Source organism: Alosa pseudoharengus, unplaced genomic scaffold, assembly GCF_046254945.1.
Source record: "Alosa pseudoharengus isolate Yale_2024_CS ecotype anadromous, Long Island Sound unplaced genomic scaffold, YU_APseudo_1.1 YU_APseudo_1.1_scf_2, whole genome shotgun sequence".
Taxonomy (NCBI): Eukaryota; Metazoa; Chordata; class Actinopteri; order Clupeiformes; family Clupeidae; genus Alosa; species Alosa pseudoharengus.
In genome coordinates, this window is record NW_027468663.1 from 33992751 (window position 1) to 34010558 (window position 17808).

The 17808-nt window shown below is 45.1% G+C and overlaps 1 protein-coding gene across 1 annotated transcript in view; it reads right to left on the minus strand.

Moving 5' to 3' along the window:
* fbxo41 (F-box protein 41) overlaps positions 1-17808 on the minus strand; it is a 55071-nt gene that overhangs the window by 21984 nt on the left and 15279 nt on the right. Inside the window, exon 3 of the mRNA XM_076294729.1 lies at positions 5139-5346. Within this exon, the coding sequence (XP_076150844.1) occupies positions 5139-5346 (208 nt within the window). The remainder of the gene's footprint in view (positions 1-5138; positions 5347-17808) is intronic.

A 17808-nucleotide genomic window follows, 5' to 3' on the forward strand; every position in this document is an offset into this window, starting at 1 on the left:
GAAAGACAGAGAGAGAGTGAGAGATAAATAATCCATCCCACTCTAAACAAAGACACAAACCCCAACGGCCGGCAAAGACACAAACCCCACCGGCCGGCATTCACCTGTATCAGCATTCATTTCACAGCACAAATAACCCAGAGCTAGACTAGCATCAGCATTCTGACATGTACAGACCAACTGCCAGCGGCATATGTCTGGGAAGCTGTTAACAGGATGTGGACGGGCAGCATTTCAGACAGCACGGACTGGGCAGTCACGACGCACAGAGCTACGGCGCGCAAATGTTCTCTGTGCAGCCGAGAGGTAATTAGCTTGGGTGAGGGTGGCTGTGCCCAGCGTCGTGAGAAGGCTGGGGGAGCAGGCAGAGCAAGGGCAGCAGAGCAGACCCCATTTCCTGTACGCGCTCCACGCACTTCTTTATCCTGTCACTCCATCCACGCCATCTCTTCCTCTCCTACACTAACACAACCCCCCTCTCCCTCTCTAGTAGGGGTTTTCCCGTGCCACACCCACCCATTACTCTACTGCTGGTTTTCCAGCTTCCCTCCATCTCTCTCGGTCTCTCTCCTCCCTCCATCTCTCTCGGTCTCTCTCCTCCCTCCATCTCTCTCGGTCTCTCTCCTCCCTTTCTTCTCTCTCGGTCTCTCTCCTCCCTTTCTCAGCTCTCGTGGCTTTAAAGGTGAGGTGTTGGCCGGTGAGGTGCCAATGCCTGTTGAGATGGGACAGCAGCCAGGGGTTGTGGTGGTGCTAACAGAGACTGCACACATGCACAGAAACACCCACCCATTCTCACACACACAGACACACACACACACACACACACACACACACACACACACACACACACACACACACACACACACAGACAGACTCACACACACACACACACACACACGCAGACAGACTCACACACACACACACACACACACACAGACAGACTCACACACACACACACACACACACACACACACACACACACGCAGACAGACTCACACACACACACACACACACACACACACACCCACACATACAGTACACACTCACAGACACACCCACCCACTCTCACACACACACACACACACTGGGACCTGTGCCAGTGGAAAAGAAGCAGGAGGAACAGGGAGCCCATCCATCTCTGCAGCGACCCATATAGGCATGAGCTGGGCGGAGGCTGAGTACATGCCTCAGAAATGGGCTGGAACCAAAGGTCTGATCCATCCATCTTTTACACACACACACACACACACACACACACACACACACAGAGAGAGGGAGGAGAGAGAGAGAGAGAGAGAGAGAGAGAGGGGAGAGAGAGAGAGAGAGAGAGAGAAACAGACCTTCCCAATACCAGAACCAGAGAGGGCTTTCATGAAGATACTTTCTGAATTAAAGACAATCATTCAGCGCAGAATTGTTAAAGACACTTTACTATATAATAAAAATGTAACTCGTACATTGTATTGACCTTTATTACTTCATTTATTATTTTCTATGGATACTTTTTATGTGTTTCTGGGCCTTCAAAGTGTAGACTTAAACAATAAAATGCTGTCAAACTGTAAGAAAACCATGCAGTGATATCTTTTTAACAAACCCTCTGAATAGCGTTGTCTTTGGCAGAGGATGGAGCAATTAAACCTCAAACTGTACAGGTGATGTCAGTTAACTGTTCTTCCTTGTGAGCAGTACAAAGGCACATTTTAAAGGTGCAGCATTTAAGCACATTATACAGGTTTGTTTATAGATTCTGAAGTATGCTTTAAGTAACTACTTTTTTTTTAAGATCTTAAAATCATTTTTGTTGACCTATTCCCATGTGTTGTTTCTGCTGGCCACCATAGAGTATTCACTTCATTATATAGTCTTGTGATCTGGGCTAGTGAAACAACAAAAATGTACAGCTCCTCACTAAATGTATCTGCAAACTCCATCAGTTAACTTACTATCTACTGTGCTGTTGGTGGTGCTGTTGGCCTGTAGCTAGTTAACTCACTATTTTAGATACAAACTCCTTACCGCTGCACAAACGACTATTATGTTCTAAAGCTGTCCAGAAGTGATGTATTTCTACTTAAGCTTATTGAGGACTTTAAAAAGCACTTTTCAAATGGCTAATGTCAATTGATTTTCATAACAAATACCACTGTAGTTCTCTCAGCCTAACTGTGCAGATAGCCCATAGGGAGGTGTATTCACTCTGGGGTTTCTCTCTCGGAACTGGTCCACTCTCATCTCCTGTGTCCTACTTAGAATGAAATTTAAAAGCCTACTTCTCGTAATATGGAACATACAGATTAAAATTACCCTGAAAAGTGCAGGTTCAATTCTTCAATCCACAGTCTGGCAATAAAACTGAAGAGAATATGAAACAGTGTGTAATAATAACAGCACGGATTCACATGATGCGGGTTTCCATGGAGATGTAAGGGGGACCCGTGTGATGTCAGCAAGACTGGCAGGGAGTCCCCAGTGGGGGGTGGTAAGCGCCTGGGTGGACCCCCATCTGAGATTGATAGGTGCTGCTGATCATCTCTCTCACCTCCCCCTAACCAGGCTGATAGGACAGGGCTCAGCCCGGATGGCCATCGAGAGAAAATAGAACACAGTCAAAATAGTATAAATATCCCCATGAGTCGTCATCAGCTGAGAAAACAGCAGGAGGCACTGAGATGGCTGATAATCCGTAGGCTACTATGACCTACAGTTTGAAATGGTTGACACAACAATCTTTTCAGTTAGAGTTTATGTTTTGTCAGCATTAAGGTTAAATACACTGTATGTTCTGGCTTTAGGGTAGTCCTAAACTTTTTAGCTGTTATTATACTACAGTTATTACCACACATTAAGCACTTCTTCTAGGCAGTTTACTCAATTACATTATTCTCAATGGACACATCACCAACATACAATATCTGAACTCCTTGGTGCCAAATCTGGAGCATAAAGCTGCATCAAAACAACTCTGAACAACATGAACAGCCAACTTAATTGCAACACATTGAAGTGAGATGAGCCCCAGGGTACGTATCAATTCCAAACCCAGAGTAAAACATTTATCCCCTGACTTCTCTCACTGGTTGGACTATGGATCTCCCACTGATCTCTATAAAGTGCATTATGGACCCAGACTGAGTTCCAGCGCACTGTAATCAGCAGTGAAATTAGTCCTGGAGAACATCAACATGATTAGTGACTGGCATCAGCAGAACCAACCACCTGTCAGTCTGCTCCCATTAGTGGTAGTTACAGCTTTTCACAATTGCTACATAAAACACATTTTTTTGAAACCTTTCACCCTTTTCTCAAAACTGTAATCACAAACTCCAAATCTCAAACTACAAAATCCCAAAACATCTGACAACCTCTGCAAAACTGAACAATGACCTCAAAACAGTTGTACCTGTGCTCAAAACCAAACACTGTCTTCAGATCATCTCACAAAATGAAAACACTACTGAGCAGTCATAAACACTACATAGAAAGATGGAAAACACAGTGTTCAAGGCAGCTGATATAGCTCCAGAAGAAATGTTCATTGTTTACAATACAGTAAATGCATTTTGCATCTAAAAAAACAAAACAAAACAAAAATATTTATATATAACTCAGTGGATTCAACATTTACTGTAGATCCAGTAAAAAATAAAGTTCGGGGGTTTGTGTCTACTGTAAATGAGAAGTACATTGCCGTCTACAGCCTACAATGTACTCAGAATGCCTCACTCATAGTTTCTGTCAATTGTTGATATGAACCTGCACTGTTCAGCCACCTGTTTACACTCTGAACTAGCTTATATTGGTTGTGCCACATCATTTCAAACAAAGTGTGATCAATTTTGAGTCCAATCAACATACCCGGTCCACAGGTCTGACTGGCTCTTAGCTGCATAGATCTAAAAGTCCGAACGGATGAGAAGGCCCTAGCTCCGTAGAGCCATGAGAGAGGCGCCAGGCCTAAGATGTGCCCAGAGACACATTTCACTAGATAAACACTGCCTCTGCTCCTGTAAACAGAGGTCTCACTCCTGAGCACCACCCAGCAGTGAGCTTCAGCAGCCTACACTCTACATGAACAACTAGCTGGGCACTCTGGGTGCTTTTGCTATCTACCACAGCAGACACGAGCGCCCTCATATGCTATTCATTCCCCAAAATGTAAGCAGCTGCCAGGCTTTCTTGTGTTTTCTGTAATGAGGCAACAAGAAGCAGCTTTGGTGACATGACAGATGCTGAGGAGTCGGCGAGTGTAAAGGAGACGTGTCCTGAGGAAGCCAACACAATTAACACACACACACACACACACACACACACACACACACACACACACACACACACACACACACACACAAACCCTCTTCCATCATCTTATAACACTGATATTCACACTCCAGTGACTCTCCTCAGACCAAATAAATGTTACTAACACACATAACTCACATACTCACACAAACACAGACACAGACAGACATACATACACACACAGAGAGAGAGACACAGACACACACACACACACACACACACACACCTCCATGTATTTACTGCCTGCTGAAATTAAACAGAAAATTGCTGTGCAATTCCACCTGGACACGGGGTATGTAATAATGGAGGAGAGTGATATCTCTCCCTCATGCATGAGTAATTCAGGCAGCTGCTGAGAGGTAGAGCACAAATTAATTTGCATCCTCCTAGAAATGAAATTCATAAATGACTGCAAATGACCTATCTTTGCCTGAATGTATCTGGGGATGGTTAAAGTAATAGTGGGTGTCCTCATATCAATCCACTGTATATAGGCTCGAAGAAATACTTTATTTATTCTAGAAAGGCAACGTTTCGATCTCAACAGATCAGGCAAATAAGAACTTAGAATTTATTCTTCTTCCTCCATCCTCCTTCTTATTTGCCTGATGGAGATCTGTTGAGTTCGAAACGTTTTTCGTTTTTCGAAACGCTCATTTCTTGGAGCCCATACACAGACCATATCCTTCTCTCTCTCTGACACGTTTTGTCTGGCACCTGTTAAAACATATTTTGGATGTGCGCACCCGTTTCCACAAATACCTCATATCAATCCACACCACCAAGCACACACTCCAACCTGACCCGACCCCACCCCACTTCACCCTTCTTTTCACCTGTCGGCCGTTGCCCTTTGACCCCTGCACGCTGCAGCGTCCCAGGCTGCCGTTGGGCGTCGTGCCACAGCTGCTGATGATCTGGAGCTGTTTCTCAGCGCGGTCGGCTCGATCCAGCAGCTCCTCGATGAACTGCTGCAGCCGCACCTTTGCGTTGGCCTCCCGCGCCGCCGTCTCCTGGAGGAACTGGTCGATCTGAACCACCTCTCTGTTGGGGGTGGACAAAGGGACGTTAGGGGTCAGGACAGAGAGGCGCACACCTAAACACAATTAAAACGAATTCTTATTTCTATAATATCTATCATACACTTTGTATATGGCCAGAGTGTGTGCTCCATCAAAGGAAGATGGATTCTTCAAAGCACTGATGAAGCACAGAGGATCATCTTTGGTGCTTATGACTGGGGGAAAGCAAATGGTCCCGTTTAAACTGATGATGTATGAAGGAAATAATTCTGTATTCATATTTTATGTGAACAGTTTAATGATTCAAGTCTTTATGACTTGAATACTGTGTAGTTCTTATGGTCATTTGTGATTTTGTACCCATGTGTACCCTGTGTGTGTGTCTTTGGTCTGTATGCAAGCATCCTTTGTTTATCCTTGAATTCAGTGAAAGCCTGTCTAGATGCCTTTTGTTCTTCAGATAGGTGTGAAATGTTAATGTTTGTAGAACAGCATGTGTCCAGGCCTCTGAAGGACTTCCCAGGAAAGGGGGTAGAGGCCGTTTACACGACACCGCCGGGTGGATTTTCTCTTACCGCTTTCACACCTTTAACGACTCCGTCAAGAAAAAACCTCGCGTGTACACACAGAGGTGTAACCGGCTAAATGTGCTGTAGTGCATATGCCAATAATACAATAGAAAAAACAATAGAAGCTGACCAGACCTGATGAAGGCCTAATCCTCATCCTCCCTTTCTATTGCATATTCAAACTGGGTTGGACCTAGAGGTCACTCCTTCTCTTTGTGTGTAACTTAAATTTGGTTAACTGTTTCTGTGTAGTCAGAGAAGTCAGATAATACTGAGAATCTGGTGAAATCCATGATGGGGTGAAACAAACATGTACTTCTCTCCCTTGAGGGCACTGGCCCCTCATTGAAAAGAATAAAGCCTGGATCCTGATCGTGCATCGTCCTGATTGAGTCTTAAGAGAAATATGGTAGTAAAAATATACTATCATGTAGAATACCTTCATCTTGTTTTTACATCTGATCTTACTCTGTCTCTCTCTGTCTCTTTAGGCATACATCTAAAGATACAATAAAACTATTAGCATTAATTCTTCAAATTATATATCTGTCATTTCACACAAACACAAAATCTTTTTAAGCTCATAAACACACTTCCTCTCTCTCTCTCTCTCTCTCTCACACACACACACACACACACACACACACACACACACACACACACACACACACACACACACACACTCCCATACACTAATACACAACAATAAACAAACATGTTCACATAACAAGTGTTTGAATCTGTTCAGTTTTCTGCTTCATCCTTTTCTCTGTCCTTCATCTCTCCAGCTCTTGCATTCTTTAATTCCCTGAAGGAAACTGGAAATGGCTGAAAATGCTTTGCCTGCGTTATCTTTGTGTACTAGACATTTCTCTCCATATAAACAGTGACTGTCGCTCTTGTCAACACATCAGTTCAACAATCTTCATATAGACACACAACAGAAAATATACACACCCAGCTGCATAGTAGTCTTTGTATTGCACACTGCCAGTAACACTAACACACACACACACACACACACACACACACACACACACACTCAGATACAGTTTGAAGGTCATCTATTCATACTCAAATTCTGACTCAGCCGCTCTATGGGTTTTATGTTGTCTCTCTCTCCCTTGACAGGGGACACTGTTTGTCCCTTTGAAAATGAAGTCCTTCCTGTCTTCAGGGCAAAGTCATCCCTGCTTAGCGATAGCAATTAAACTGGGCCATTTAATTAAATCATGAAATGAAAGAGCATTTGGTATCAAAAGCATCTTGTAAATAATTTCTTTTGGGCTATGAAACAACATGTAAACACCACCCATTGGAGAATGTTTGGGCATGTTATTTTGGTGTATCACATCTTCCTGTTAGTATGCTGATGGATATATGGCTTTGAGATGCCTTAACACATTCATATTACTGTAAGACACAGAATAGCCAAAATGACACGGTTTCCTTGAAATGTAGAAATAGAGAAGCTACTGTTCACCGATGTTCTTTGTTTGGTGTGTGTGTGTGTGTGTGTGTGTGTGTGTGTGTGTGTGCGTGTGTGTGTTGTGAACCCAAAGGGTCCTGTCCCCTTGTTTATTTCTCCCTGTCCTGGAGTCACAGCTAAAGAGATCAGAGTCCAATCCTGTCACCACACAAAGCCCCACTCCAGGCTGTGTGTGTATGCGAGGGAGGGAACGTGGTGCTGGAGTCTATACGGCATCAGATGAGGTTCAGTCAGCTAACCCCAGTGCCAGCCAGGGTCTGCTACATCCAGCCAAGCACAGCACTTATGCTAAGGAGCCTGAGTCTGAGGTGTGAAGAGAACACATGCAGATAGGAGAGACAGTGAGAAAGAGAGAGAGAGAGAGAGAGAGAGAGAGAGAGAGAGAGAGAGAGAGAGAGAGAGAGAGAGAGAGAGAGAGAGAGAAAGGAGGAAATGCATGAGTGTAGGCATGAAACCACTGAAAAATAATCTGAGCTCTTATCCCCAGCTTGGTAGAGTGTGCAATTGAAATATATCCTGCTAGCTTTAGCCTATTTGCATCTGAAAGGATTTCTATGCCTGTCGTATTTCAATAACACAGGAACTAAGTAAAAATTGAAAACACACACACACTTGTACTTTGCAAATGGAATGTGTTAAAAAAACTACATAATATTTCTGCCATACCCTGCACAGCAGATAGCTCACAGACTTTTACAGTCATACATACAGTACCTAAATACATTAGTTTACAATATGTGCGTAAATTTACAAAGAACCTGAAGTATGCTAAACAAAAATCAAGATACTAGATACAGTAAAGCCAGAGGAGTTGTATCTCTTTAACAAAATTGTTGGTCCTCTCCCTGTGGTGAAGTGCATCCAGTTTCCAGGTAACATCTGTAAAGGTGTGACCTAGGACAGGTTCGCTAGGCCTAGGGAGTGCACCTGAGGGACACGTCTATTTTGCTTATGTAACCGTCTGACCAAGTTCCCAGGAAGTACCTTTGGTAAACAGACATACATACTGTGTTCTGTAAGCTCCTTAAGTTACGCATATATTTAGTAAAGGACATTGATGTCTGAACCACAGTGGAGACAGTAGGTCCAGCTCAAGGCCATCTCAGTCCAGACTGCCCTGGGAGATTAATGAATCAGCGCTGGAGCAGTGGGCCATAAAGGAGGACACTCCCTACAGCACACAAAACACCCAGCTATGGCCACACTCAACAAGTAACATATCCCCAATTCTCTTCTCTTTTCCTGTCTCCTGGTTACCACAAATCGATAATGATTACAAACACACACAGACGGACACAAAGCTGATTAATCTTTTGTGAATACCAGCATGTGTTTATTTCTAGAAGGAAGCCATTTTGCATGAACGATGCGGGCACAGAAGGCTTGGTGCACTCTGGCGCAGGCACAGACGGCTGGCACTTGCACTGGGCATCCCCCACATCTCTGTTCTGGGACGGTGGCTACTGTAGGTAGGACATGGCCGGACACAGCATACCTCTGTGCCAGCATATTCCATAGGAGGGGCATTTTGGGCATCAATTTCTCAATTACTCCACAATTACAAGCAGTCCCTGTGAGACTGATAAGCCACATAATAGTGAGATGGGCTTTACAGTAATGCCCTGTGTGTGCAGCAGACTGTGGGGAAGCCGGCACTGTAGCAGCAGCAGCACTAGGCTACTCTGGCCACGCTCCCCTCCTCCTCTACTCCACACTCCGCTGGGACTCCGGAGGAAGTGCTGCATAACTGTGGCCCCGTCAGCAGGACTAGACACTGGCAGATTGTGTGTGTGTGTGTGTGTGTGTGTGTGTGTGTGAGAGTGTGTGTGTGTGTGTGTGTGTGTGTGCGCGCGTGTGTGTGAGTGAGTGAGTGAGTGAGTGAGTGAGTGTGTGTGTGTGTGTGTGTGTGTGTGTGTGTGTGTGTGTGTGTGTGTGTGTGTGAGTGTGTGTGTGTGACAAGAGACAGACTGAAATTTGCAGGGGACACGACAGACACTGGCCATCTTGAACAGCATGAATGTGAAGGTGTAACAATAGGTTTCCTGCTGCCTGTCCTAATTAAAATGTCTCCCTCTCTCTCTCTCTCTGTTTTATGTCAGCATATATGTCTTGTCTTGGTAGACTAAAATCATTAACTCAGGGGTAAAAAAAAAAAACCCATACAAGCCCACAAACCTTCAAATCACATTGGGACATCTGCACACTGGGTCACATGACCTGTATCTGCATTCAGCACTATGGAAGCTTATTAGGTCTTATACAGTTTACGCAGTTATCAGTCTGTATAAACTTTTTCATTTCCCTTCAGTGGTATACAGTTAGGGTGACCACCAGAGACTCTGAAAAGGAGGACAAAGGAGAAAGAAGCCAGACACCCTAAACATTTTGTTCAGTTTCTCCACGCGAGCTGTTGAGGGACGCAGTGTATTGGATACTGAGGGCCAGATGTACTAACGCTTTTGCGCCCACTTCAGGCGTATTTATTTCGCAATGTGCGTGTAAAATCATTGCGAGGTATGTACAAACAGGCCGCAATAATGTAAAAGCGCAAACTGCCTGTCGCGGGAGCTGAAAGTGGCAGATTGCGTTTGTCATGTCATGCATATGCCTTCATGGGAGGATCCAGGGGAAAGTGGGAGTTTAGCGTAAAAAGATGGGAGGGGAAGAGTAAAGAGTGCCTAATTATGTATTCCGCGGAATGTAAAAAGACTGCTCCTGAAAGTGCACGTCTATTCTGCGCCTAAATATTTCCGCCTTGTAAAAGCAGGTGTTAATCAAAATTGCAGTTCAATGCGTCAATAAGAGAACCTTTCAAAAACAACAGAATCGCTATTTAGAGCACCAATTTTTGTGGTGAAAGTATTTGTACTACCAAAAGCAACCTCAACTTTCGTTGGCCTTTCGAATGTCTTACTTTCACGTCATTCACTTAAACTTTCCCACTTGCTAGATTTGACCAATCTTCCATAGCCTACGTGCACAAGTAGTTTGAGTAGAACTACTGATCTTCATTATCTCCCTGCTTGTTTACATCTTATCATGTATGGTATTATTTCATGATCGCTAAACATTTGATTCTTTTTAATGTTGTCATCAGTTAACTTCATTCAACTGCGCTTGTATGTAGGCGCTGCCATTCAGTTGTGGACATTCGTAAATTGCGTTTATGGGCGGAGAAAGGCAGAGAAAGCCGCAGTTTACACTAAGGATTGAACAATTGATAAATACGACGGAAACTTGGGTCTGACAGCGTTCGCAATCTGCGGTGTGTCCATGACGCTGATAACGCTACGTTCGCAAATGTACGTACATCTGGCCCTGAGTGTAGCCTATGTGGCATGCAGTTCCAAAGCCCTGTGGAGAAAGCACTGAACTCATTTGCCACTGAGGCGTTGTTAGCTGTTGCGTGACACATGTCAAAATGGAGGACACACACAACGTAAATCCGCACAGAGGGCTCCAAAGCCGCACTGTCTGGACATGAAGGTCAACTATACAGCATGCTACTCAGTCAGAATAGACTAATAGAGTGGTTTAACTCTTAAATGCTAATGTCTGGTATTCCACTGAAAAGCCCCACAAGATAGATGCTGGAGAGACATCCAAATGAGAGGGGCTGATTATCTATGAATATACAGCATCACAGAATGAAATAAATCGAGTAAATGGTACAGGACTAATAAAGCGCCTGACAACTTCACGGCCACTCACATTCCGATGTGACACTTCAAAAAATAGTCCCCATGGGAACCATCAGTATAATGATACTAAGCAGAAAATGAGGCTACTGCTAGAAAAAACGTGGATAGTCTCAGCAATAGCAGAGGTGGGAAGGTAATGGGAAGAGTAGGTGGAGGGTGGGTACAGGGTATAAGCACTCTTTTCATTACCACTAATCTGATTACATGAATCATTTCACCGTGTTAATGCTGAGGAGCTTAAAGACATGCTGAGGTTCATCTGGTGACCCAATCGACAGCAGCCTCCACATCAGGCGGCAGATATCTATCTCAGGGGAGAGATGGAGAAGGAGAGAGGGAAGCATAGAGAGGGGAGGAGGAGCATCCACACTAGACAGTGGACTGGTGTAATAATAAAGTGGTTTCCTGGTTTGCGAAAAAGGGATGAAATTCCTTAATATGATTCAGGTCTCTTTGAACAGTAGCATGCATTGACAACACGCAGATATATGACTGATGTAATTGCCTCTGGTGGTGGATGTAACTTTATCCCTGGGGAGCTGCTAGGTGCTAATTAGAGAAAACAAGTCAGAAGTACAAAAACTGGGTCTTGTGTAATTAGAGTCAATGGCTTTCAGAAACCAACCAGTGAAACCAAACTGCAGAAGCAGTTAGACACAGACACGCACACACACAGACACACACACACACACACATGCCAGATACCAAATAATAACGTGGGATTGCAGGTTCACTTGTATCAGATTTTGACTCTGAGGGAAGACAAAACAACAAGAGGAAAGGAAGATATTTAATATTTTGGGACAGAAAAGAAATGAGTGTGAAAAACAGAAAGCAACATCAGGGTGTGGGTGATCTCATTATGCAGGTTTGTGCAGAGAGAGAATTCAAAGCAGTGCCCACAGCAAGCTCCTCTGCCCCTCTATTGACAGGCAGACCGACAGACAGATGCACAGCGACGGAGGCCTCACTCAGTCCACCGCGTCCACAGCTTACAGGGCTCTACCTGCACAGTATGAATAAGTCATGATCTTTAAATGTTCATAGAGGCCATTGAGGACAATTCCCAATCATTATTACCATGCCTCATTAAGGCCTGGAAGAATTCAGCATTTATATTCATGGGTGGCTGTGTTTCATTTCATTTCATTGAGGCTTCGTTGGACTGCGATGCATGTGGCTATTGATGAAGTAGCGGGCATTGTTCGTTGCCAGGTGTGATGGTCCCTCGGTGGTGCTTGTCGATTCTCCGCCACAATGCTAAAAGCACGTGGCAGACTTGTTTTGCTTACAACGGGGACAAACTTGCACATGAATGCTCGCTACAGCACAGCACCCCTTTGATTCCCAACATCATGACACAAGAGAGATGAAGAGACAGAGACGGAGAAGAGGAATAAAGGATGAACAGGTGAAACAAAATGGCCTCCGTGGCAATGGAAACAATCTGGCGAGAGACGTGTATGCTGACAGGGGAGAAGATGAAGAAAGAAAGGCTGGGCTGTGAGTGCGCCGCAGCTCGCCTCCTGGTGATGCATTCATCAACTCCATTTCAAAGCTTTTCCTCGCCGCCTGTCGTGCGTGACTGGCTTCTCAAGGAGGAATCTAAATCCAGGACTCTCCACAAATCAATCAAGGCAAGTAAATATTTCAGCCTGAGCCTTGTGCTTCCCTGAACTGTGCAACAAACTGCCGACTGTCTCCCAAGAAAGATCAATGCTCTAGTTTTCATGAAGAGCACAGTGGGGGGGGGATTCACAGACATATGCACTGACACAAGGCATCCAAAAACTCCAGCGCCATGTGATATGTCCTTTGCAGGGGAGTCTCATGACCCCTGCTGAGAAGGAAACAAACGGTTTCCCCGGACGCCTCTGGCTGATCACTGTCTTAACACTATCTTAGCTATTCATAATAGGCCACATGTGAATGGGTTCCAATTACAGAAAACTACCTTATAAAATTCTGCATTATGGCGCTGAGATCCAATCTGCCCATTGGTGTCAATGGCGCCCGGAGAGAGGGGATTATGGGAAATGGTCACCAGGGTGAGCTGGAGCCTCAGCGGTAGCCGAGCACCTGGTGTGATGGCAGCCTGTGGCCAGCGTTGGCCCACCCTCGCCGTGCAGAGATGGAGGAGCACAGGGGCGTGATGAGCGGCGAGGGCCGACAGCTGCTGATCCTCGGGAGGGGGGGGGGGGACGCTGTGGTGAGGACGGAGGTGTGGAGCGCCTGGATATACTGCTGGATTAACTCTGAAAGCACCATTGTCTGCTCTCTGCCTCGAGTCCTTTCGCTTCAAGGCCTCACAAATCAAGCCCTGCCGTGTCCACACTGGCACATGGAGGCAGACAGGTGGGCGGGGGGTGGGGGGGCTGGACGGTGACCAATGGGGGTGGGGGTAGCCAATGGTTGTCCACACCCTCAGGCTCCTGCTAGCACAGGGCTCTGAGCTGTCAAGGCCTCACTGGGGATCATTCTTTATACTGCTGCAGCATTCCAATAAAGCAGGGCTAAGTACGCTAGCAGTAGGTTAGCTTAGTGTAGTGTGATCGTTTAAATGCGGTGATCACAAGAGATGTTTATATTTAGCAAAGTGCTACAATAAAGTATCGAGGGATGTCCTCCGTATAAAGTATCGAGGGATGTACTCCGACATCTCTGCTCATTCAGTCTGCATGTCAGCACAGCTGAATCCTGATCCTCAGAGACACTGCTGTAAATGAGGACAGCTCCCATCCAGGCAGAAGCGCTATGCATTCTGGGACACAGCTCTCTGGTCCTGGGCTTGTTTCCACGGCAGCAGTGGAAAGAGCCACATCACAAGTCTCCTCCCACTGCACAATCTGCATCATGTTTTGCAAGAGGCTGTGAATGAGAGAGGTGGGGGTGGGGGGGGGGGAAGGGAGAGGTGGGTGCCAGTGGTGGGGTTACAGAATTCAATTTGCACTGCTAATCAGAGTGGCCCGTTTGATCACAGGGCTTCAGTTCGGACCCTCCATGATTCCTCCTCTCCATCTCCATCTTAAATCCAGTCCCAGGTCTGAGGCCTACTCCTCCAGCTACACAGGCTCCTCTTCTGTGTCTATTTGTATCTAGAATCTTGCACACCATATAGTATGCATGTTTGTATATAGGCAATGCATGCTGACATTGTAGAGCATGGACATTCTCCCCCTGTATTGGACATCCACTGTCAGAAGCCTGGGGTGGGTCAGTAGGAATGTTTGGACCCTGAGGGTGGGCTGTGCAGATGCACTGTCTCAAGCACCAACATCCACACGGCAGCTGCAACCATCAAATCGTGCTTTAAACAAACAATTTTCTAAAGACTCAGAGAATAGACTTGTGGGTGGAAGTGATATGCAACCTCCACCAGCAGTCATGCAGCACTGATTGTGCTTAGGTTGACTGCACATTGGTAGGCGTTGTAAATGCTGCATTTCCTTTTATTCCTTTATTTTCTTTTTTTTTTCCCTTTCAGTAAACCGCTTGCTTCACATGAGATGTTTTACGGTGTCTCCAAGGTACAATAAAGCAAACTGATGTTGCATTCTCCTCAGTAGGAGTCATGTGGCGTTATGGCCAAGGAGCACTGCTGTGATCTTCAGTACTTCACATCTCTCTTGGACTTAGACTGATGTCAGCTGTAATAACCACTCTGTCTGCCATCAGGGTGCATTCACCACAGGAAGTGATGTAATCACAGCTGAGCATGTGACCTCCCCGCCGTGCATGCAGCCGACCCCAATCTATTAAAATAGATTGCCTGCGGACATCCTTAACATGCTAATTATTCAGCCTTTTACTTTGACTTTCACTGATAACATCAAAGGAGATTAGGGGGGACTAAAAATGTCCTTCTTGATTTTCTGCAATAGACGGAAAACTGACTGCTTAGCAAACTCACCCAAACAAGCCATCAAATATGTATAATTCCTCAGTCGAAGGCAGGAAGTCTTGAAACTGAGGATGAAATATGCCTTACTTCCCACTTCTGGTGGGGAACTTAGGTGAGTATGCATATAATTACTAACAATTAGACAAACATTCATATCCTAGGCAAAACTTTGCATAACCACATTTTTTTCTTTGGTAAATTACACATTTTACAAAGTGCTCCACTGAAGCATATCTTTAGGAGCAGTTGGTTCTATAATCACCAACAACTATAATCATAAAGACACAATAATGTGAGACCACCCAGGAGATACAAAGCAATGACATTTTCCACACCGAGACTCAGAAGTGCAGCAGAAAATTCCGTTATGTCTTCTGGGAAACATTTAGGAGGGATTATTATGTCTGAATATGCTAAAGAAGTTTCTGTAATCTTGCAGTGACATTAAAAAGGATGGGCCATGTTGAGTCCTAACTTTATTACTTCGATCTTCATGACTTCAGTTCTGTCTGTTACTGTTTGAGAGGCAGCCATGCTTGTTTGAACTGCAGGGACCTCTGCCATATGAGCTTTGGTTATTTTGGTCAGCCACATGTTTCATTTGTAGGCTGTGATGTATTTTTTTCCATTTCTGAACTTGGCTGAGCCTCAAATCCAGAAAGACATAAAATGAGACAAAATTCAACTGCCAGCTTTCCCCTCAAGTCTAACGTAGGGACAGAATGGGCAGAATGTCTACCTACTCTACCATAGCCAGCAAGAGACTATAACCTTAATTGGAATGGAACACAGAGAGAGAGAGAGAGAGAGAGAGAGAGAGAGAGCTCTTAATAATGCTCAGATCTTGGCTGTTTAGTCTCATCTTCCCTGGCGGAGTCCAGTGGTGCAGAGGCATGTCCTGAGAGGCTGTGGTAATGTGCTGGTAATGAGATCAGCGCTCGGGTCTGGACAGTCCTTCCAGACGACTGCCGACAGTTGGCACACAGAGCAGCCACGATGGGCACCGACGATGGGGAGAATGTCAGACGGAGGGAAGAATGCTTTTCTCCTCTACGCCCCACTATGTCTCAGCTCATAACAATCTCTCGCAGGAAAAGGCTACTAGGGGGGAGGTTAGGAGGTTACTGACTCTTAACACTGATTGGCTTCTTCAAGACATGAATGAATGGAGCAGATTATGCCCCATAATGTCCCTGAATAACAAGACCAAAGCCGCATTCTATGATAAACTACAAATAAGGACGCCAAAACAACTCAGTCAGACATACAGGGCCCTAATTTAAAAAGACGACAAAGGGCAAAGGCTGTCACCAAGCAAGGCTCTCAAGAACTATAGCTATGGTGTTGCATGTAGGAGCGCTGATAGGACTCATCAATGCTTTAGTTAAACTTCAGACTTTGCACTTGGCCCATCATTTAAATTAGGGCCCACCCACAGTGTGTGTGGTATATATTTAGCACATTCAACATATTGAAGGTGTACATTTAAGGCTCCATTAGAGTTAAAGTCAGACTCTAGTCCTGATGCACAGCTGTTCCTGGCTGAACTGTCCTTCAACTCGAGCACACTCTTAAGGGCTTCTGTGGCTGCACACACACACACACGCACACACACACACACAAGGGTCATTGACACATAAGGCTTTTAAAAATGTGTTTTAAATGAGCGGAATGCATGGAAGACACTTTAAGTTGGAAGACATTTTAATACTTTATTTGTGTTTTTATGTGTGTGGGTGTGTGTGTGAGTGTGTTTATGTGTCTGTGCGTCTGTGTGTGTGCATGTGTGTTTGTGTGTGTGTATGCGTGCGTGTGTGCATGCCTGTGTGTGTGTGTGTGTGTGTGTGTGTGCATGCATGTGAGTGTGCGTGCATGTGTGTATGCATGTGCGTGCGTGCGTGCGTGTGCGTGCACGTGTACTTTGTGTATGTATGTGTTTATGTGTCTGTGTTTATGTGTGTGAACGTGCGTGAGTGTGCATGCGTGTTTGAGTTTAGGTATGTGTGTGCGTGCATGCACGCGGCACACATGTGTGTGTGGTTGTGTGTCTGTGTGTGTGTGCGTGTGTGTAGCTGATATGGCCCCCCATGAATTCCCTGAAACATGCATTCAGAGGGTCATAATGATCATACACTTCAAATTTCGAGCAGTTTTGAATCTGTCAGCCAAAGATACCTGCGATAACAATGCCTCGTTTTTGCCTTTTCTTTTTTAACTAGGTGGCGTTACACCTCAAATGAGTGAATATGGGATGTGTTGACATGGCCCCTGGACACCAACATACAAAAATAATTTGGTCATCCTAGGCCCTATGGTTCTCGAGATATTCACAGAAAACGGTGTCTGGCCTACCCTGGGCAACGGATCAAAACAAAAAAACAATGGTTCCATGTCATCCTTGTGGGGCTACATGCCCACCAAGGTTTGTGCAGCCCGATCTTTCAGTGTCCCAGGAATCACTGACAGAAAAAATAAATAAATCTGGAAGAAAAAGAAACTCTCTAAATCTATATGACCGCCGTTTCGCTAACACATTTTTCAACCATTTGTTCACTTCAATCTACTATGTCTTGGTTTAAATTAGTATTTTACCTGGTTGCACCATCTGACGATGCGCAATGTCACTTCATTGACCCACAAACTGACAGATGGAGCAGAGGCAGGCAGCTGGCTACAGGCTGCCTGAGAAAGGTGAACTTTGCTGGGGGACAAAGACTGGAGCAGAGGGGACCACATCATGGAGGTGTTTGCAAACAAACAAATGCTACTGTGTAACAGCTAGCTACAGTGAACAAACACACACACAGATACACACACACACACA